Source organism: Chlorocebus sabaeus, chromosome 13 (assembly GCF_047675955.1).
Source record: "Chlorocebus sabaeus isolate Y175 chromosome 13, mChlSab1.0.hap1, whole genome shotgun sequence".
NCBI lineage: Eukaryota > Metazoa > Chordata > Mammalia > Primates > Cercopithecidae > Chlorocebus > Chlorocebus sabaeus.
In genome coordinates this window covers 76,314,257-76,338,739 of record NC_132916.1, presented here as the reverse complement: position 1 = coordinate 76,338,739, position 24,483 = coordinate 76,314,257, and the positions used below count along the sequence as shown (strand labels likewise).

Below are 24,483 nucleotides of genomic sequence, written 5' to 3'. Positions count from 1 at the left end.
CCTAATTTGATTATGTCCTCAAAGTTTGATTATATATTTTGTTCCCTAATTTTAAACTTTGAGAACTTTGGACTGAGAAATTCATCTCAACATATATTCACAAAAACAATCACAAGAAGTAATGCATTTTTTACTTGCAGTGAGGGAATGGGGGCAGTCCTAGAAAATTCCTATTTAATCTTGCCAAAGGTGGTACGGATTATAGACTAAAAGGGTCAATCTTTTAGAAAACCATTTCCTTGAAATACGGGGTCTTGAAAATATGAGAGAGATGGAATAAAGGTAGAAAAAACACAAATAAAACTATAAACAACTGCTTCAAAACCTGGGAGTATAAAATTGTGCTACTTATGGCATAAATTGAACCCTGCTTTATTTTAAAGTAAAGCAAAAATAAAATTAACAGAGAAATTCACACTGTAAGTCAGAGAAAGAACTGCAACCCAATTGAACTGATTTTTAATAATTATTGCCCCAGTGAGTTTAAAAGAGACACAGCCCAAGAGATTATTTTTTAGCATAGGAACAACAAATTTACACAAAAATGCAATGCAATGGATAATTTTCCAGTGTTGGGTTAGCACTGCATGTAGCAAGGATTAGAAACAAAATAGAAATTTCTATTTCCTACCTATATCATTGGCTACCATCTTGGAAAACTTTCTGCTTTTGGTCTTCACTGAAAATAATATTTTGATATAAAATGTCAAAATCTATTCAAAGTAAACTAAATAAATGAAACATAAAAGAAAATACTTTAAAATCAGGATACTATACCCTTTTCTATAAAATTATTCATTTTTTGTTCATCATCTGAATTGTGTGGTGATGAAGAACCTACACAAATGAAGACAATGGAAGGAACAGGTACATGGTCAGTCATAAACACTGAGTTGTAACAAGAAAAATGTACAAATAAAAAATCTGGTAACTTTTAAAACAAGTTATCACCTAAGTGACCACAAGAAGAGACCATGTATATAGTAAATAACAGTTCTTATACTATTACAGTATAGTAATGAGTAGTGCAGTATCTCTCATGGTAGACCCTGGTATATAAAAATATTAACTCTATAACAATTTGGTAAAATCTTGGTATATTAGATGTTAGAAAATATATAAGGAAAACTATAAATAGTGTTTAACTGTTTCTTTGAAAAAATCTGCAATTCTTGATAGTATTAACTGAATACAGCTTCTCTAGCAGAACCAAGATCTTGTACTATAACTCTGCTGATAAAATTTGTTATTTTAGAGTTAGACTGACAGTTTAAAACTATATATTCATTCTACTACATATCATAGAAATCTTTAAAATGTACAATAAGGGATCTTTAAAATAGTGAAGATAATATTTATATTTGCAGGTATGTTCAAATGTCTACTTAAATTTATGGAGGTAAGAAATATTTAATTTTATTTTGGCTGTGATTCCCAATATTATTATATAAAGTTACCTAATATTTCTTTAAAATTTTTTGGGTTAAAAATATTTCTAATTTCTCATAGTATTCCTTTTAATTTATAACATACATCTTTTATTATAAACGTGATCGATCCTAAGTAGTATTTTCGTTGATCACTTTTGGACAACTATTCTTTAAAGGCACATCTCAATACCTCATCCATTCAGTTTTTCACAGTCTCCTCAGCTCTAAATCACTTCTCCTTTGAGTTACCTTAATGTTTTATCTATGTATTTCTCATATGATGCTAACCACTTAATACCTTATTATTTTAGATTTATGCACACATGACCTGCTTCACTGGAATGAACTTCCAAAAGGCAGGGCCTACATTTGATTCATTTTTGTATTCCTTTTGTAATTAGTGGAGTGTGTTACATGTAGAATTCTCTAAGTAAGTATTTGCTGAATTCATAAAGCTTTTCTGCTAGAGGGAAACACCTAGAATGTAACTGGAAGCAGATAAAAAGGTTTCTTTCTCTGCTTTAAAAATATCCCAGTAAAAGCACTGAATCTTAATGAATCAGGTCAAAATTTGACACCACATATAACACTCCCCAATAAAATTGTACCTCCTTCCCTTGGTCAAGTGGTGAATGTCCTTGACAGCTTTTCTCTGACTGACTAAAACCTGCCAGCATTGGCAGAACCACTACTTTTATAGTGGTTTTAGAAGGTTACTTTTTTAAAGTCCCATTTTTTGCTAAATGTCATTTACAGATCCTCATAAATCCCACTTCAAAAAATATCACACAGGTAACACTGAGCTCATAACATTTCCAGGAACAGAAATAGGTATAGTTGTTTTTAATATACTTCTGAATTTAATTCTAAATAATATAATGGTTATATGTTATAAATATTTGAAAATATCACTATCATCTCTACAAAATAGCCACATGAATGCACAAAAATGTATTATTGATACTAGTTTTGATATATTTCATATCAAAGCAATAGCAGGATAACATATCTATACATAAAAAATTAGAAAAATATTTGATATTTTCAAATATAAGAAGGCAACATAGGCTGTAATGTAAATAAAACAAGGAGGTTTACTTTTCTTCTAACTAAAAATACTTACTACTGATTGCTATAACTTCTGTGACAGCTCATGCAAAAGCTCCAAAATAGTTTTCTACTTATCCTATTTGAATATACTTACTAAATTTCTACAATGAAACACAGATAATATCCACAGCTTATTGTTTTTCTAGGACACACAGCATTTAAATCATGAATGCACTTGAAGGCACCATTTATATTATGGTATGGGTGGCCCTGGGTTTTCTTCAGCTTGAAATAACCTAACAGTTAAAAAAATTATTTTAACATGATTTGTTATGTGTGTGTGTGTGTGTGTGTGTGTGTGTGTGTATTTGCATGCAGTACTAAACAAATTCCAGTATTACTAAAGTGCTCACTGAAGCAACATGAGTTCTTTGACGAAAAGATCAAATGAAGGTCTTTCCCTTCATTTGTTCAGGATGCATATGTTCAGTAGGCAGAATTAACTTTCTGTTAGGGGGACCACTGGTTTATTTAAAAATAAATGAAAAGGTTAACTATATGCATTACATGGATTTTCTCATGATGATTTCTGAAGACAGCTTTGATTTTAATTAATTAAACAGTTGAGATCACAAATCTTAATTACGAGATTTAAAAGGTTTTCAAAAAAGTTTCCCTTCATATATGAATTATTTTAAATGAACTTACTGGTTTTGATAAAGGCATATGGCTATTTTATATTTCTATATTTGTCTGCCTCTTAGTATTTATGAGAGACTCATTTTAACTCCCAATCCACTTTTATACATTTCTTCTTTTCCCATAAATACCAACTTATTTTATATTTGCTATATCAGTTTTAATAATCTATAATGCATCAATTAACTATTTTACCTTTTTATATTACTCTCATTGTGGAAACCATTTGAGGCTTGTAATTTAATTACTAATTTTTATGTTTTTAAAAACATGATCCCCTTGTGGCTCTTTTGATTCACTTCAAATTCATCCCATCTGTTATTCTTTTTTGACCATCTCAAATTAGTAGAATTTGCATGTGTTGGCCAGAGGGGTAATAATAAATTATTTCTTTATTTACCTATTAGAATGTTAACAGGAACGAAGGTTCAAAAAAGTTACAAATATACAGAGTAAGATAATTAACCCATGAGAGATGGCAAAAATTACTATTAAGAATTCTTACATGGACAAGTTGAGAAAGATACACACAAGCTACAAAAATGCAGTGTCAAAATTATTTATATTAAAATAGTTTTCCAGAATCTCACTCTAGTTTCTATGGTAATACTCTTACTAGTTGTGCATAACCGGTATCTCCTGCTATCTGAAACAACTATTCCCTCTTAAAGTTTTTATTAAAAAAACAGTATTTCCTGATATGTAGAAACCAATATAAGTCTCAGAGAATTCTTATGTTTTTCAGAGCATAATCAAAGACTAAACTAAATAAAGGTTTCTATACCTAATGATAAGAATACATGATTTATCAATGATTTTTTGAAGTCACAATTTTTAGTTTGCATTTCAAACATGCTGAGATAGAAACAATGAAATATCTAGGTCATCTGAATTTCTGCATGTTAAAACCATTACTTTCCTTTTCACATGGACCAAAGAGCAAAAATGTATTTGAAAATGCTGAACCACGTTTGAGTTTCTCTGTTTTGAGAAATAGAATTTACAGGGTTTTTAACCTTGATTTACTTTTTATATTTATATAGTTAGATTTAAATATACACCTATCTTCAAATATCACTTGTTCATTTATTTCAAAGGGCTAGATGTATCCACTTTTTGAAAGTCTGGCCCAGAATAAAAAGGAGTACTAATTTATTTGGGCTGAATCTTATTAAAACGCATCCTATGGGATTTAACATATTTAAGCATAACATATTACATGTTCCATGTCCAAATTGTCCACCCTGGCTTATATACTTAACATACTGACAAGTGCATTTACGTGGATTTTGGAGAAGATGAGAAGGTCAGAACATTATTTTATGTAGTTAGAAGAAGAGTAAGAACTAAAAGATATTACAATTCTAAATTCCAAATTCAGAAATAAACAGTCCTAGGAGACAGAAAACAGTTCCTGCTTCATATTATTCATTCAAACTTAATTCTACCAATGCTAAAACTTATCAGGTACTAATTATGTGAGCAATTCCTCCATATGTTTTATTAGTTTAATGAATAAATTTAAATATGAAGTTTAAAGAACAAGAAAGTCAGAAAATGCATAGATACATTTTAACTTTAAGAAATAATCAACTAGTTTAACATCAGGAAAATGCAATTGTAAAAGGAAAACATCATAAAAGCTTTTGCAGTCTTAGATATAATAAAATATTACACTAAAACGTGAGGGGGTAAAACAAAATACCCTTGTCAATATTTCCCATTCTGACAATTGTTTCTGATGTAGTATCCCAGCTACGGAAGGAACAAAAACTGTCTTAACAACAGTGTGACTTATGCTATGAATGATCTTTTCACTGGAAAACTGGTGAATAATATTAACTTTATGAAGGATTAGAAAAGGATCAATCCACCAAAATAAAATAAATTCAAAATCTTGTTAATTTTAAGGTCTCCAAAAATAATAAAAATAACATTCTTTTGAAATATTAATATATGCATAAGTCACATAAAGACCCATCTATAGATAAGCAATGAGAACTGCTTTAATACAGCTATAAATATATAAGAAATTATTTTCATCATAAATAAAAATACATGCAACTAGTCTATAATTATTCTAATTGACCATACTCATGACTTGATGATAAGTGTTAAACATTTTTTCATAACGTTTAAAGATTGTAGATAACTAAGACATTTGATCCAATGGTAAGGAGTAAGATATATTTTCTATAAAAAAGGTGTAAATATAAGAAAGTTAAATAAACAATTACAGGATTCTCAGCAGGTGAAGTTTTGGATTTTTATTGAGCACAGCTACATTTCTTTCCACTTAATCAGAAGTCAAAGAATGCAGTTAAGATTTTAAGGATAAATATATGACACAAAAGTTTTTGTAGATGTATTTTAAATGCATCTCTATCAAAATGTACACTGGTATGCTATCTTAGATTTTACAGAATCATAATTATTAATGAAATTAAAAAAAAACAAATTACCAGAAGTTGGAGACTTGCAGCGATCCTCTGGAACAACAGTCCCTTCACTAATATCACACAGACCGGCTACAAAACAAAAACAAAAAACAAATCAACCCATAAATTTATATAAGTGCAGTTTTGTCTTTTATTTATAGTACATATTTAACTACCGTCCATTTAAAAGAACCCAATAAATTAACAGACTGTTGGTATTGATACCATGCTCATTGGGTTTGAGACAGAAATATTTTATATTAAAATGCCTCAAACTAATACAGCATTCATCAGTTAAAAATAAAATCTATGATAAAATACAAAGTAAACAATATGATTATAAATTTCCCTGGTGATTGAAGTTATAAAAACCCCTGCAAATTGTCTAAACACTATAAATAAAGACACATCAAGAGTTTGGACTAGCTGGGCAAGGAGTCACATGTCCGAGCCTTAGAAGTCAGGTGCCACATCGATGAACAGAATGTGTATGTATCACCAGTATCTGCTTTTCAGTTACTTTGGTAAACACATTTCCAACAGTCACTGAGAAAGCTTTCAAAGTAACATTTCCTGAGAACATGAGTACTGAACTGGGCTTCTAAGAAAAGTTTTCTATTTTGAGGCACACATTAGTTTTTTTCATTAGATAGGAAGTTCTTGAATGAGAATTAGTCGTTTTTTTGTTTGTTTTTTAAGACAGCGTTTCCCTCCGTCGCCCAGGCTGGAGTGCAGTGGTGCGATCTCGGCTCACTGCAACCTCCACATCCTTGGGTTCAAGCGATTCTCCTGTCTTGGCCTCACGAGTAGCTGGGACTACAGGAGTGCCCCACCATGCCCGGCTAATTTTTTTGTATTTTTAGTAGGGACGGGTTTCACCATGTTGGCCAGGCTGGTCTCGAACTCCTGACTTCCAATGATCCGCCCACCTAGGCCTCCCAAAGGGCTGGGATTACAGATGTGAGCCACCAACCCAGCCTGATAATTAGTAGTTTAAAAAAAATCTTCATCAAACTAATGGTCCTGGAAGAAAACCTGGTTTTTATGGTTCTAAGATGATAGATGTAATTATAGGTATGCATTTAATCTTTGACAAAATATTTGTTTATATACATGTACTCTTTCTTGATAGCACACTCAGAGGATATCTAAACAGTAGTGATAACATACTCCAGTTTTATGATGTGCCTAGCACTGAATAAAAATGATGAAATTTGAAATTTTACCCCCTTGGTATTTTGTCAACTGCTACTAAAAATTATACTTAGGGGAAATCACTTTGAGGTTTCCGTTGAGGGTCCTCATGATATAATAATTACTGAACTTATTGACTAAAAAAGTTATTAGACTTACATGATATAGTTATCATTCTTAAAAAGGCCAAGGAAGAAACATTTAGGAGTTGAATTACGGAATGTGGATAGAGAGGATTTCGTTTAGATATTAAACAACTGTTAAATAAGCTAAAAATCCATTCAGTGTCTTCTACTCACTCAGGGTAAAATTCAAAGTCCAACCCTACTTGGTTGGGTGATGTATACGATCTTATAGTATACTGTATCCTGTTACCTCTCAGACTATCTGCTGTTTTCACTGACTTGCCCACCACTGGTACTCTCCTCCAGCCACACTGACTCCTCATTGTTCCTTGAACTCACCAGGTGTACTGCTTCAGAGCAAATTGTGCTTATTCTCTTGCATGAAATATTTTTTGTTTGATTGCTTTCCCAGACATCCCCATGGATAATAGCTCTCTCATTTCCTTTAAACCTGAAGTCATCTAGACACTCTATTTAATTTTAAATTTAACACTCCATCATTGATATTTCAAACCCTCCTTCAATTACTTTTCCCCTCGGCACTATTAATGTAATCTACTGTATATTACTTATTTTTTTAAGTGTGTGTCTCTTCCAGTAGAACATGAGTTCCGTGAGGGTAGAGAATTTTGTCTGTTTTGCTGCCTATAATGGTGCATAGCACATGGTAGTCTCAATGTTTGTTGAATGTTTGAGTGAATACATGTGAAAGAATTTCATAGCATGTAACCTAATCTATCCCCTCTATTGCTGCCAGAATCCCTTCAACAAATATTCCTAGCAATACATCTACCTAGGCTCTGCTCAAACGTATCTCACTCAACCCAATTAGTTAAGTGGTCTTAAGTGACATTTACTGAGTACTTACTATGTGCCAGATATGGTTTTAAGTGCTTCATTCATTTAACCCTAACAGCAGGAAATGAAATAGACAGTATTATTCTCATTTTACAGAAGAAGAAACTGAGGCACTGAGTGTTTTAGGCATTTTATATAGGAACAAAAACCTAATTACTTATAGAAATGGTCTACTTAATTGCCACTCTTAGAGGTTTTTTTTTTTTTTTCTTTTTTTTTTTCTGATAGAAAAGCTCTGCATGCTTTAGGACAAAATCTGCTTTTTATAACACCCTGATTTAAAAATGAGGAGAAAATAACATAACATAGACATAGACATAGAACTACAATTTTAACTGTTCTAAACTTCTCACATTAGTATATTCAGCAGTTCTGCCACATTACTGGCACACACGAAGTTGTGGTCAACAGTAACAAAACAACCTCCTGAATGCCAACAACGTTCACTCACATGATTAGGTACGCCACATGTGTCCTCTCACTTAATAATCACACCAACTTGATGAGGGAGTCACCATCTGCATTTTATAAATGAGGACACTGAGCCTCAGAGAAATATCCTTTCTAGTATCACAAACTTATAAAAAGAGTGGAGATTTAAACTTAGATGTGCTTAAACAAAATCTCCAATTATGTTTCACACGAACTACTCTTAAGCCAGTGTTTTCTGTTCTATATGTAAACAATCAATCTTTATAACCTAAACTCAGGACTCAACATGTATTGTTGATAAATCTCATTTCTTTGGTTTAAATTTACTGTTTCTACTGGTAAATTATCTTTTTGAGTTGTTACTCTGCCATCAAATGTAATACCTACCTTGCCCTTAAATAGTGACCATTCTGATAAGCCTATCTTATCTTTCAAAAGTCCAGATAGGAAGCTACATTTACTATTTGAAATATTCAACAAAACATAATCCTATGTTATTCAACACAATATATGCATTAACTGAGGCACACTACATCAAGGTAATTAGACCACACATTAATCCAGTACCATTAACTGAGAGGGCTGGCAAATGTTTTCTGTAAAGATCCAAGTAATAAATAGTTCAGGCTTTTTCAGCCGAAATCTCTGTCACCAAATATTCAGCTGTTACGTTGCAGCACAAAAGCAGCCAAAGACAACACATAACAAATAAACATGGTATTTTTCCAATAAACCTGTATGTACAAAATCAGGCACTAGGCTGGGTTTTGGCCTACAGACAATAGTTTGCTGACTCTTGGTTTAATCAATCTTTCTATCATTAAACTGAAATAGGTATTGAGGTCACTTCTACCTGTCTGATTCACAGAAATATCCTAAAATTAATTTTCAAATACCTCATTAACTTCAGGCAACATTAGGTCAACAGGCTGCCCTAAGTCATCAATGTAGTTACCAGATTAAAAAAGTAAAATTGATTTTGCTACAACTTACTTTTAGTGACCTTCTGCTGACTTCTATCGATCATTTCTATTTTCTATATGCACATAGCAACTCATTCTAGAATTCTGACTAATTTGTGCCTCAAATAAACTGAAATGTAAAATGTTTGACCTTCACCAGCTGGGGATACCTTTTAAATTCACCAATTATCCTGATATTCTTTTTATTATTGCTTGGTCTGCCTCATTTACATAAAGGACCTTAGGCTTCAGTTTCTCTTATTATAGCTTTCATACTTTCCAGAGAGGAAAATGATTCTTCTTAATGTAGCACTCAGAATCAAAATTACTTAATTCTACTTTCTACTAATATACACGCAATCATTAGTAGATTTAATATACACACAATTATTAGTAGTTTTATCGTTCTACTGAATCATAAAACGACCAGCAAAACAAGATATATATTATCCAACAGTTCATTTTTAGTAGAATCAGATTTTTAGCAGATATGAGTAGCTGAAATACTTCATTACTGTTTGTCCTTGTGACAGTTTTAGAATTTTTATTATGAAAACATGGCCTATATTTTACTAAATAATACAACTGCATTGTAATACAGCTATGACACATTTAAACTTAGCCGAAACAGTTTTGTCTTAAAATTCATATGAACTACACTCTTTATAAAATATATCAGCATCTATTTGTAGCAAAACAAAAAATTTCTCTAAACCGTTCTTCTAAAACAGCCTGAAGAACAATTTGATGATATTTGGTCTACACCTAAGAACATGTTATAAAATATACATGTTAGGAAGAATATCATTTTTTACCTCACGACAAAGAACTTTTATATCAATCATTCTATATTTATTTCAAATATTTATAAATTTGGGGGGATTAGTGTCAGAAATATTCTTAAGATGTTATTTTAAAACATATATTAACATAATTTTAATTTTTATTTAAAATAAACCCTAAATATTGACAAAGTGAGGCATAATAACAATGGGTGAATATCTTAAACTAATCAAGAAAAACTCAAATAGTTCTCCTGTGCCTACATAGCTAATTCTTCAATAATAAAATAAAGCAAACAATAATATAAATAATATGTATTATGGGGTTTACTGGAGAATAATGTAGGATGCAGTGAAATTTTAAAAAGTATTTTTAAAATTAAATGCTAAAAATCAGTCTCTATCCTTAGATAAATCTAGGCATTTAATTTCTAGCAATTTTATAAAAGCTAGTATAAGGTATAAAGGAGAAAAGAGGTTAATTTTATGGATAGTGAAATTTTTGCCACATTTGTAAAATAAACTAAAGGTTTTATCTTCAAAAAATATTTCTTCTCTATCATGATAACTTTCTAACATTCTAGCATTAAATACTAGTATCTTTGCTTTATAAAGAGATAGAATTGGGGCACAAGTATTTAAATAGCTGTTTTCATATACATGCCATGAGATGAATCTAAGTAATGAGTACAGTGTTTTAGACATAGAATATTTTAATAAGCTCTTTTAAAAATGAACAAAAAAACTCCCAATGATTTTACAAAGAACAAACAAGCCAAAGCATAAATGACTTACTTAAAAAAGAAGAACGAAGTTTTTTCACAGATTCAGAATATAAGCTAGAAAGGCCGCACATGCAAGAAGTCACAATCAGCACACCTTAGTGAAGCAATGAAAAGCAGAAGAAAAAAAAAAGGAGACAAAAATACTAGAATGGTATGGTTGGGACAACAATCTCTGCTGAAGATATTACATGACAAAATGATCACATTCAAACAAAAATGGAAAAACAAAACTTTGAAAAGAAAAATTCAATCATCAAGCCAAAGTAATAGAAAGGTCTATATTCCCTCATTTTTCTTTCCCATGAATTGTAAAATTTGCAATATTAGTTAATAATGTACTGAACACAACTGAAAAATGAATTGCAGAATGACTTTTAATTCAGAGCAGACTGAGTTAGGAAGTACAGACCAGAGCTTCCCGAATGGTGTTTCAATACACACTGGTATTCTGCAAATGAGTCAAGTATGCCCCAAATAGGGTTGCCCTCAATCTCTGGTCCAGCTGGGCAGGCCCTGGGGAAACTGGGTATCACCAGGCCAGTTATAACTGGAAGCCTCATTAGTGTACCCTGTGTGCCATATATCAAACGCCATTTTTTGTGTGTGTGTCATGAAATAAAAAAAGGGCAAGAAGTACTGGTATATATAGCTAAGTATACATGTGTACCTTGCAGTATTATGGTAGAACATTTAAAATTACGACTAATTACCTAGCAAACATAAAAGAACTCTATAAAGAGAATTCTCAATGACTGTAGGCTTACATTTAATCAAAGCTATCTGAGAATGCTATATTTTCAAAGAACTAAAATTTACTTTTGCATTTTCCTTTTTTTCCCACATGGGAATGATTCCTTTGAATTAAATAGTTTAAATAATAAATCATTGGTCTTACAAAAACCAAACAATGAAAAGGAACAAAATCTCTGAAAGTAACTTTTTTATATAATAATGATACAAATATTCCTTTCGTTATATTTCAGCTGAGAAGTTTGATCCTGTGGTTCTTTCTCAATGTGCAATAAAATTCTAGAATATTAAAAAGAAAAGCAGGCCGGGTGTGGTGCCTCACACTTGTAATCCTAGCACTTTGGGAGGCTGAGGCAGGTGATCGCTTGAGCCCAGGAGTTTGAGATCAGCCTGGGCAACATGACAAAATCCCATCTCTACAAAAAATACAAAAAATCAGCTGGGCTTGGTGGCATGTGCCTGTGGTCCCAGCTACTCAGAGGGCTGAGGTGGGAGGATCACCTGGGCCCAGGAGGTCAAGGCTGTGGTGAAGGCACTACTGCACACCAGTCTGGGTGACAGAGTGAGACCCTGTCTCAAAAAAAAAAAAAAAAAAAAAGCAAAAACCACAACTATAGAAAACAAAAATAAAAAAGAAGACTCATACCTTTTGCTAGTTTTTGGAAGTTTATATATACAGACTAAATCAGGCAAGTTATTTACCTAACTGAAATACTTATATTCACAGAAGTAAGTCAGCATTTATAGAAATCCTAAAGCTCAGGATTTTCTTCTTTTTACCTCCTGAAGGTTGTCGAGATTTACGAGGAGATCGGGGTTCTCTCCGGTAGGGATCATTAGAGCCATACAATTCAATAGTGCCCAGGTTGAGCAGCACTGCTTTCTGGAGGTAGTCAACCATAGCAATGCCATTGCAGTTGCCAAAAACCACCCTGCAAATAGGAAAATAACAAACATTTTAGCACAATCAAATAATTCCAAGAAAATGTACTACAGTCTACAAGGCTGAAGAAAGAAGCATGGTGGGTCCTTCAGAAAATTCTTTGAAACAAAAGATAACTATAGGAACTGAAATACAGGTTACATGTGCCTTCTCATGGAACTGTTTAGATCTTCTGCAGACATTAATTATTTAATATCACTAAATCAATCAACTGTATTATTTATAAAAATATTTGGCATAGGAGTTGAAACTTGATCAGAGATAGAAATCTCTCACACCTCGCAATGCAACATCTATTTTTCTACCTTGGGGGCATTTTGAGCTCTTCACGGGTGGGAGACATTCCCTTGTACTAGGCAAGTAGGAGATTAGACATTGGGGTAAGTTTTGGTAATCATTAAAGTCAAGAATAAAAGGTAGAAAGTATACATCTTGGAGGCCTCCCTTTGGGGTGTTCTAAATATCTTCTCAATTATGAGTCAGGAACTATGAATAAAGGAAATTTATTCTTTTAAGATATTTTAAGCCAGGAATGGAAAACTGACATGTATAGAGGGCTACATAAGTAAGTAAAAAAGGACATGTAAGCACATGGTTACTTAAGAGAGTATGGCACATCTAATGAAAAGCTTCAACTCAGTTCCAGCTGAAGCTGCCATGCAGAAACATGGACACGGCCACATAATCAGATTTTTAAGTTGGAGCTCTAAGTATGGATTTATATAGTCTTGGTAACTAATTAAAATTCTAAAAATACACAGAAATGGCCAAACAAAATACAACTGTAAGCCTAGTGAGGCCTGTAATTCATTGATTTGCACCTTCCTTTGAAACTTCCTATTGGTTCTTTTTCTCATTTCCTATGTTTTTTAATGGTTGTGGACAATAAAATATTTAAAAGAGGAAAGTTTGTGCTCTTACATTGTATGGCAGCAAATAAAATATATGAAAGAAGACTATCTCAGACTGTAGCCAGTGTTAGTTTGATGTATAGTTGTCCCTTGGTTTCTTCAGAAGCTTGGTTCCAGGACCCCCACAGATACTAAAATCTGTGGATGTTCAAGTCCTCAATACAAAATGGCAAAGAGTTTGCATGTAACTAACATACAGTCTCCTATATACTTTAAATCATCGTGAGATTATTTACATATACCTAATACAATGGAAATGCTATATAAATAATTTTTACACTGTATTTTAAAATTTATTTTTTTAATTGTTGTATTTTTTTGTTATATTTTCTGAATATTTTTCATCTGCAGTTGGTTGAATCCATGGAAGGAACAGGTGGATACAGAGGGCTAACTGTACAGCTGCAAGAGACAGAGTAGGTGGTGGGAGCTACTGGCAAGAAAAAAAATGAATGAGTCCCTAGGGCTAGCATCAAGCAAGGAGACAATGAGCTACACGTGATAAATAGCTCCGGGACTGAACAGTCAGGAAGCAGTTGCTTACACTGCAGTGTTGACTTCTGAAACAAGAAAATAACAAATGCTTTACAAGTCTATCATATTGTAATAAAAGTATGTATAACTAACACTATATGGCTGAAGGCATGAATTGATAAATAAAACAAGTATACTGTAGTATAGGTGAATATTAGTTATCAGGCCTTTACAATTTACACAAGTTAATTGAAAGTAGAAAGAAAAATTACACAACTACAGTTCAACAGTTACAAAAATCAGTTTTATAACACAGTCTTCTGGGTTCATGTTGTTAGATTTCCATTACAGTAACTATTAATAAGAAAATTATTTCTGGGGGTATATCTAGGAGAGGATATACTGACTTTAAAACTTCATCACAAATAATTTATTGGTCCATGAGGCATTTAACTTTACATGAGGAAGTACTGCATGCATACCCGAAGTAAGTTATTCAGAATGAAATTATGTTCCAAATAAACAGTGAATCTGGTCTGAAATTAAAGTTATAGAATGCCATTTTAGGTGACGATATAACAAAGACCATCCTTTCTATTTTTAAAAACAAAATGATGTATGGAATACTATGAAGAGACTTAGAAAAAAAATAACTTATACTTACAGTCCATAGGAAGAGTTCACTGCCAGGCTGGTTATTTGTTGTGGTGGTTCTCCACCTACCCAAACCAACTGAATAACCAGTTCTGTCTGATAACCTGGAGACTGTTTAAGTGGTGAGTTTTTAACTCTAAAATAAAAGAAAACATGTTATCTTTTAACCCATTTTCAACTATTGCCCTATATAATTATAAACATCTTTTTATATGAAACGATACTAGATATTTAAATATATAAAAATCAGAATCCTGTTATCTAGAAGCATTTAATCTATGCTTGGAGGGACTAAGTATGTAATTAACAAAAATAATATGCAAACTCTGCATATAAAGTGGGGGAGGACAGTAGGGGTGAAGGAAAAGAAAAGAAGTGAGGAGGAAGAAGAGGGCTTAGAAAGAAGGCAGGAAGGGCTGGGGAGAAAGATGAAGAGAAGCGGCAGCCCAAGGATTAAGAAGAGAAAAAAAATCAAGTTAGAAAAAATGTAAGTTAGAAAAGCAGTTTTAAAAACGGCTGGGCGCCGTGGCTCACGCCTGTAATTCCAACACTTCGGGAAGCCTAGAAGGGCAGATCACCTGAGGTCAGGAGTTTAAGACCATCCTGGCCAACATGGTGAAACTCTGTCTCTACTAAAAATACAAAAATTAGCCTGGCATGGTGGCGTGCGCCTGTAGTCCCAGCTACTCTGGAGGGTGAGGCAGGAGAATCACTTGAACCCAGGAAGCGGAAGTTGCAGTGAGCCGAGATCGTGCCATGGCACTCCAGCCTGAGCAACAAGAGCGAAACTCTTGTCTCAAAAAACAAAACAAAACAAAAACACAAAACTTAAAAACATGATGTAATAAAATGAAAATTGTCCAAAAACAAGGTAAAAAATGAGTTAAAACAAATATGAGCAATTTATGTGTGTGTGTGCCTACTTTCACTATAAAATAAATCGACCTTGACTTTGAGGTGACAGTATTTTTGATCGCAGAGACTCTTTTTTAATAATTACTGAATAATGCTACAAAAAATGCTCTTGCAGAATATTCGCAGACAGAAAACCCAAGTTCAAGGATTGATAAGTGTTAAGTTTGGCTACAGTGGTAGGAGTGTGTAGTAAAAATGAGAAGATAGCAATACAGGCCAGGGCCAGACTTTAGAGGGTCTTCAAGTCCTGTCCACAAAGGTTTGATGTTGGTAGAAAGAACTCTGAGCAAGCTGGACTTTGAGTACTGATTCTGTTACTCACCAGCTGTCTTTTCACCTGGAAAGCGGGACTATTACTACCTAGTCACAATATGAGGAAACTGTGAACGCCTATGAAAAGTGCTTTGTAGATGGTCATATTAGACAAAGGTAATATATTTTCATTATTAAAGAATTAAAAGACAGGCCAGGTGCAGTGAGTGGCTCACACCTATAATCAGAGCACTTTGGGAGGCTGAGGTGGGCGGATCACTTAAAATCAAGAGTTCGAGACCAGCCTGGCCAACATGGCAAAACCCCATCTCTACTAAAAATACAAAAATTACCCGGGTGTGGTGGCAAGCGCCTGTAGTCCCAGCTACTCAGAAGGCTGAGGCAGGAGAATCGCCTGAACCTGGGAGGCGGAGGTTGCAGTGGGCTGAGATCGCACCACTGCACCACTGTACTCCAGCCTGGGCAACAAGAGCGAGATCTCCGTCTCAAAAAAAAAAAAAAAAATAAAGAAAAAAAAGAAAAAAAAAGAATTAAAAGCCAATGAAGGTTGATAAGAAATATCTGGGGAAGGTTAATTTGGTGAATATAGGTAAGATGAAGTAGAATAGGGACACCAATTGGGAAGTTCCTGTGATTCTGATGTGAAACAAGAAAAAGGCAGATTGAAACACATTAATGGAGTAAGAATAAACTAGGCTTTACATTTCAGGAAGGCAGAAGCCTTGCAGCTATTAATATTTGTAACACTGGCACAAAGGAGGTACTCAATATTTACTGAATGAATGAATGAGTTGGAGGTTGAGTAGAGGTAGGGTAGAGGAAGAAAAGAAGACACAGAGAATCTACAATCAGAAGGGAGGGAGGGAGGAATAAAGAGGTAGTTTTAGAAGACTATGGGGTTAAGTTTGAGATGATAGTAGAGAACTACTAGTGAAACTAATCAGCAGGTAGTCAAATCTATTCCCAAACTTCATGAATAGTTAAGTCCATGCTGAACTACACTTGTCATTAGGATTTTAGAAATGAAGAGTTAAAGACGGGCTTAAAAGAGTGTGAGAGCTTCTGAAACAATACCTGCTATACTTGTTCCAGAAAACTTCAACTGGACTTGAAAGACACATTTTTTAAAAACATGAACAATTTTATTTTTGTGTCACTGCTTTTATTGTAAAAAAACTCTACTATGACTTTAAGTTAAAAACATTTTTGATTGCACAAACTCTTTGCCTAGTAATTGCTACAGGCAAACACATGCAAAGCCTAGTTACTTCAGCAATTCTTAAGGCTTCTGCCTTGAAATGACAGTGTGTGAAAGCAGGAAGACTACTCAATGTTGAATTTCCTGCCACCAGACTCAGAGGTAAGAACCCTTCTGAATCATTCAGTTGGTATTTCTAATGAGGAAGACCATGGCACCTGATGTTTTGATGACATACATGCTAGGAAACAGCAAAAGTTGTTCAGACTTCAGGGTAAATGTGAATCACTGAGGGCACTGCTTACACGAATTGAGCTATAGTTCACTTCTGGCTGGCCAAGGTTTGCAAGGCAATGCATTCAGAACTGTAGACTGGCTGAGGCAAAATTTCTAAATTATTCTCAGGGAAATACCCACTAATCAGCCATAGCTCTCCATCTCAAGTGACAGAATAACAACTGAGGCATTTCATTTCTTCCCAGAGTCAGCCTTAACACAGGAATAGACTGAAGGGTCTGAGTGGTCTATCTTCTCTTTCTATGAATTAGGTATAGAAGGTAAGGGTCAAGGAAGTGTCCTCCCTCCCTCTGGCATATTAAATGTGCATAACAAATTCTCAAGAGCAGAACCAGGCATTCTAGGGATAATTCTAGAAGTGCATATACGGGCGCATTGAAGATTTAAGTGACCAGGACACACAGAACTCATAGAATTCTTACTTTAATTAGTATAAGGAAACAAAAAATGTTCTTAAGTCGAAATAAAAAGGCAGCCAAACATGATGCAAAATGGTAAAGGATGAAAAACCTAAGCCAAGAAATGGAAGCAGGTAAGTTACATTTTAAAAATATGAAATGGGAAGACGGTATTATGTTTTATTCTAAACGGTTATGTTATCATTTTAATGTTTTTAATATATTCAAGTTAATTTGTTTGCTTTTTAAGGAAAAAGTTTTATAAAAAGCTGCATAATTTGTACAAATGTATTTTAAATGTTAAAGTGATGGTAGAGGCTCACAGTTTCAAAATGATGGTTTGAGCAAGTACCTTGCAAAGGGACAATAAAAACGCTTCAAAAACATAAAATTTAATTGCTAAAAGAAACAAGTCAAACAGTTGTCTTTTCTTTTTTACCTTTCTTTTTTTTAAGAGGCAGAATCTCACTCTGTCACTCTGGCTGGAGTGCAGTGGCATGATCATAGCTCACTGTGGCCTTGAACTCCTGGGCTCAGGCAATCCTCCCCCCTCAGCCTACAGGTGATGGCGCCATGATGGCTAATTTTTAAAAAACTTTGTTGTAGAGATGGTGTCTTACTATGTTATCCAGACTGGTCTTGAACTCCTGGTCTCAATGAATCCCCCTCCTTGGTCTTAAACAGCTGCTTTTAAAATGTTTCTTCAAATAAACCAATTTTGTACAAAGGCATTTTGTATTAAAAAAGCCTCAATATTAATTATATTTTAACATCAATTTTTGTTATACTTCTTACTTTAAGAAACTGGCCTTCAGGACCGTGGACCAAAACAATGTGAAATTAATATACACCCGCATTTATTTGAAGACAATTAAAAGAAAAAAATGAGGTATAACTTGTTTGTGATTTTTAAAAAATCACTTATACAGATTTTAGACAAAAATGTCCAAAACTTGTACTTTATATCTTTCACTAGCTTATACAATATTCTACTAAAAGACTAGTTTTCCCTCTCATGACTCTGTCTCCAAAATTGGTCCTTTAGTAATGTAACACTAGAGAATTATTACTACCAATGAATTAATTTTAAGATAACGGCTGAAGAAAAGGAAATAGTTATCATGCAATCCCTACGTTTACAATCTTCCCACGCGTTCCTGTTCTTGAGTTTTCTCTAAAATCCAGAAAAAGGATCAAAATAACCGTAACTATATCAATAGAGCCATTATTTTATGATTTTTTTAAGATGATTTGTTTATATTTCTAATTTTAAAAATCAATATTTAAAATTTTAAGTAATGTTGTAATTTAAATGTTTAACTTGATGTAACAATATATAACATTATCTATTAAAGTTAGTAACAATTTGTATTCATGTGACCAGCAAAACCGCCCCCTACTGCCGCCAAAAACAAAAATCAGGCACACGTGCGCGCGCGCGCGCGCGCGAACACACACACACACACACACACACACTCTCTCAAATTATCAGGACTGCTTCTCCACATCTTGTGTATCTTCTTGAGTGTCAGCAGAACTCCTGGGCTTCTCTCTAACCTCTTTCTAACTGTATCCCAGGAATGGTAGAGTCCCTATGTAGCTGGTAAATACGGAAATAATTAATGAAGCCCTCTCATTTCCCCCTCAATCTGTGTTCATTTGGGAGCAAGTCTGCCCAGGGGGTGCCCTTTCTTTTCTGCTCCTGCAAAAGCAGTGTTCTGAATACTGCCATGGCAGGGAGGATAAGGCTATCTTCGTATACAGGTCAGTCGGTACCAGGAAAACCACCTGGCTCTTGTGCTAGTTGGCATCTTTTACCTTTATCAATAATTAAGGTGATATTTTTAGTCACCATTTGAAATTATTTTATTTCTTAATGTGTTAAGAATACAGATGGGGGCCAGACACAGTGGCTAACATCTATAATCCCAGCACTTTGGGAGGCCGAGGCAGGCAGATTACACTTTGGGAGGCCGAGGAAGGCAGCCTGGTTAACATGCCGAAACCCCATCTCTATAAAAAAAACACAAACTTAGTTGGGCATGGTGGTGTGTGTTTGTAGTCCCAGCTACATGGGAGGCTGAGTTGGGAGGACCGATTGAGCCCAGGAGGTCGTGGCTGAAGTGAGCTGTGATCACGCTACTGTACTCCAGCGTGGGCAACAGAGTGACACCCTGTCTCTTAAAAAAAAAAAAAAAGATGAATCCAGATAGGTAAAGAGAAGTATAATTACTGGGCTCCTTCGTAGACTCTAATAAGCAATTACAGGTGACAGGACTCTGGCTGAATCTCCTATGTGTGTCTTTAAAGTCTGAACTGCTTCAAAGTTCCATTCATTTCACAAAACATACTGACAGGGCAGTCTACCTCTATCTGATAACAAATGCTACTTCCAAAAAGAACTGTCCCTTAAAACATTAACAGTCCCAAGATAAAATGAATTCATAAAGTTTTATTATACATGAGGTTAGTTGTTATAAAGTTTTATTTGTGCACAAAAAACCAAAATAGAAGAAAAATTATTAAAGGAACTCAAAACAATGTAATTGCCTTATACATCACTTGTCATATGCTCAAAGGTCTAAAGGCAGCTGTCATGTTATATTTTACTATTCATCTAGTGTTTTAATATTAGTGGTAATTTCAATACTGCAATTTTGGACTTACTTTTTTTAACAGATAAATAATATTAAATGGAATAATTCCAGGCTAATCAAATTATAGGAGAAGAGTGATTTGGGTAAGAGATTTAAAGTTACTTATTTACATTACATAGTAATGTAAAAACTCAATGAAAAATAAAAGAGTTTTAATGACTGTTTTTAAAAAACAACCCCCCCCCCGCTTTTTTTTTTTAGCTCTCGTCACTGGGTGGTCTACTGTAACAATACAGTGCTTATTAAAAATAATGTTACAAACATTTCTAAAGATCATATTTTGGTTTGTTATCCTGTGAGGGCAAGAAGTATTTAAAGCAAGTCTAGAACATCTTGGCAGAAATTAAGGATAGTCACAAAAGTTCTGAGGTGGTGTTAAGACACAAACACCAACAAAGAAGCTCCCTCTAGAAAACTGTGAAAAAATCACGTTAAGTTGATAAAATTCAGTAAGTTAAAACAAATTGCCTATAAAAAATACCTAGAGTTCCACAATAATATTCAAAAGGAAAAAAAAAAATCATCAAATCACAGTCATTAGTTATTTTAGGATTCAGAACAAACTGTTAAGATGTTATTGTGGTATATCCCAGGATTGCGAAGTGTATCCATACACAAAAGATAACACTTAATGTCAACAACAAAAAGGACTCTCCTCACATAAATCATTAATGGATTAGCTAATGAGCCTCTCTGGCTGCTGGGACTAACCATCAGCTTAAAATGAATTCCTACATGAAGTGACATTCTATTAATAATGACAAAAGATTAATAGTGTGCCATGACATTCCAGCACAAGTATGAAAAGTCCTCCCAAACAAGAAAGATGGCCTTACCATAATCTCAGGTCCATGAACAATAAAGAAAACTCATAATTGCAGAACTAAGTCACTATTACCTTTAAAATGGATTTGGGTACTACTGAACTCTGCATTTTGGTTTGCTGGTTTTCACAGTTGCTGCTGGTTGCTGCCTTAACTATTATCCTTGCTCTTTCAGACAGTAAAAAAACTGGAAAAAAGGCCTTTCTAAGAACAGAGGACAAAGACTCACCTATTAGGCCTGCCTTTAACTTTAACCTAGAAAGCCAAGGTAAGAGGTCTTGTCACTCTGGTCCAAACAGTACTGCTGCTCCTGTCAGTAGTACTTCTTCTGACCTATCTTGTCATGAGAAAGCAGTGCATTGATGGTGTTTTTTCTTTAGGTAGGAAAAGAATTTAATGTTTTATAGTGCTGGATCTCTGGCCACAAGCCTAAGAACACTTGGAGGCCTAAGAAATTATGAAGTACAAATTAAATAAATTATTCTAATTCTGTTGAAGATAACGTATATTTAGATGTAATTGTTATTTTGTTAAAATGTCACTTCAGTAGTTGAAAACACTGCTTCAGAAGTATAGAAATGTTGCAAAAAAATGCCCCAAAGACAAATTGTACTATGTATGTTATAAAAATTAAATTTAACAAAGGGCTTGGAAAAAAACATTAAAATCAGAAACAAGGGCATGAACGGAACATTTACAATTTTAAGTGTAAAGTAGTACTGAAGAAGTAAGAGGGGAAAAGTGTAGAATTCTGTATTCTCAAGTCTCATTCTACTTAAACATGCGCTGGAACTACAGTTATAAGTGTGTATATTTTAGTACATGTATGAGACAGAGAGGGAGAAGAGAAAGAAAAACTTGATACCTTTCTGAGAAATGTAGCTGCTTAACCTCAATGGGTATATACTGTTTGGATCAGAGGTTCTTATCCTTGGCACTACTGATGTTTGGAGCTGGGTAATTCTTTGTTGTGTGCACTGCCTTGTCCATTGTAGAATATTTAACATCATCCCTCACCTCTACCCACTAAATGTCAATAGCATCTCCCTTCCTCCTGTTGTGTCTACTAAAAACGTCTCCAAATGTCCCCTAGGGAGCAAAATCATACACACATGAGAGCCACTGGCTTAGAATACATAACCTTAAATTTTCGTAAACATATAAATAATTTTCTAAAAATCTGTAGTTTTAAAATGACTGCAATATAAAAAAATCTATCCATTTTATCTTTGGTGTGAGTGCATTATTCATTACACAGACATTCTTCCCAGCAATTATTCAACTATCCACCAGTAGAAGAGACTCAAGTAGATTAAAGTAAAACAGTGCAAAGCCTGGTCCTTTTAATAAATGCAAATTATTTCTCTTACTTACCACCCTCTCTACCTTGAACCTAGTACACTCTGGCTTTTGTCTTCCACCAATCTACTGGATCTCTCTGAGGGCTACCTGAACCACCTTTCCGTCATTATCCTAATTGAATTCTTCGTAAATATACTATTAATCACATAGTCTTCATGTAAGTTTTCAATGATTTTAATTCCTTACTCATTGTTTTATTTCTCTGCCTATATCATTTAAACATTTTAACCACTCAGTAACAAAAATTGGACAGAAAAAATAAAACTTTATCCAATTTATCCCTGTATAAAGTAGGATGTATTTAAATTTAGGATGCAACAATAAAAGGTTTTAAAAAAGATACAGTGGTGCTAGTGAAGATTCAGAAAAAGGTAAGACAATGATTAGAAAACAACTGAGTCTTTAAAGACTTAAAAAAACAGAATTTTCAGTCATAGAAAGCAGTCGGAACATAAATCCAAGCTACATATAAATCAAGACCAAAAACACTGATGGGTTTAGAAGACTGAGTGATAAATAGAAGTTAGATCCTTGCTGCTTTATGAGAATGTTTGGAGATTAAACGTTAATAATTTAAGGATGCAATCATATTCCTCTTGATGTCATAGAAAAATGAGTTGGACTAACCATAGCAAAACACAGGAAGAACTATTCTTATGCCATTTTGCTCCATCAAAAGAAAATGTTACCATAGCTCTACTAATGCTTACAATTTATATAAATTAAAAGATAATATCCAAAACTCCTCTGTATTTTATAACTCACTTTAAACAAGGTACATTATCACGAAGCCCATCAGATGAACTGCTACTGGTAGACGGATGAGACTGAGGAGGAATGGGCTGAGGGTTGGACCCTCCCACGGGTGTTGGCAAAGGTGGTGGCTGCTCACCCTCTGGAGTTTCCACATCATTTATCTCATATAATAATCGAACTTCGAGCATCTGTTGTAAAAGTAAGGTAGGTTACTTACTCCTAATAATTATTGCTCATTTTATTACAATTTATATGCACACACATAAACTTCAGTGGCAAGAAGATTTTTAAAGGCAAAAATTTAGCAAGATTTCAAAAAGTAAGGATTTAGCAAGAAAGAAAATGTTCTTGACTCAGGGAGTACACACACAAACATGCATTATGATTTTAGAATTTATAGTACTTGTGTTAATATCAAATTAGAGTATACTCATATTCGTATTAGCTTTCCTTAAAGGAAACATACACGATACTTAAGGATTTAAATAATCAGTGAAAATATATGCAATAATGCTATTTTTTACAAAAGAGAGATAATAATGTTAATACTAAGGTGTTTTCAAAAGTTCTGTACAAAACTGACTGCAAAAAGTCTTCCAAATCATCTACAAATTAAAAAATGTCAGACACTTGACCATGAAAATAACTAAGACATTATTACCGGAATGACTTCTGTGATTACTTCCTGCTTGCTGAATCTATAAATAATGACATGAGCTGAAACTCCAGCTATGCACAGCATTCTACTTTCTGGACACCAGGAGATGATCTGAATGGCATATGGATCTTCATCTACAATGTCTGTGTTTGGCCTGTCATCTTTATTTCTTGACTTTTCAAATACTTTAGATGTCTTTAGTTTATATAATACTTGTAGGGTTACTGGAAAAAATATATGTTAAACATTTTAACACAAAAAGATCAAACATAAGGTAACATTTAATCACTCATACTATGTATGGGAAATGGTCTATATTTATCTACACTATATTTTCATTTCCCAATCTACGTTAGTCTATTTTACATTTAGATAATATATTCTTTGTACTCATTGACCAAACAAGGGTATGCTCATTGTATTCATGAAGAAAAATCTATTATCACAATGGATTTTAGGTAACCTTAAAAAAATGAGTAATAAAAACATTTTGGAAAAACTGTCTGTAAGTACTTGAAAATAATAAACAACACGGTTTGCTTCCTAAAATGATTTTCTATATATATTCTCTAAAAAAGATACAGTACCAATATAATTAAACATTCCTACATGAGGAAACACAACATATCCTGAGTTAACTGGATTCTACCTGAAGGCT

The 24,483-nt window shown here is 33.7% G+C and overlaps 1 protein-coding gene across 5 annotated transcripts in view; it reads right to left on the bottom strand.

The window, feature by feature from the left end:
- Positions 1-24,483, bottom strand: part of STXBP5 (syntaxin binding protein 5) — a 197,290-nt gene that overhangs the window by 50,009 nt on the left and 122,798 nt on the right. For 3 of the 5 annotated variants that reach the window (XR_005241596.2, XM_038002284.2, XM_038002282.2), the window contains 7 exons: positions 23,829-24,049; positions 23,177-23,355; positions 14,498-14,623; positions 12,286-12,437; positions 5,642-5,707; positions 778-837; positions 632-679 (listed from right to left, as the gene is read on the bottom strand). Coding sequence is in view for 4 of the 5 variants with exons in the window: in XM_038002284.2 (XP_037858212.1) it covers positions 632-679; positions 778-837; positions 5,642-5,707; positions 12,286-12,437; positions 14,498-14,623; positions 23,177-23,355; positions 23,829-24,049 (852 nt within the window). In the remaining variant the exon portion in view is untranslated. The remainder of the gene's footprint in view (positions 1-631; positions 680-777; positions 838-5,641; positions 5,708-12,285; positions 12,438-14,497; positions 14,624-23,176; positions 23,356-23,828; positions 24,050-24,483) is intronic. The other 2 variants (XM_038002283.2, XM_038002285.2) reach the window with 2 other exon arrangements.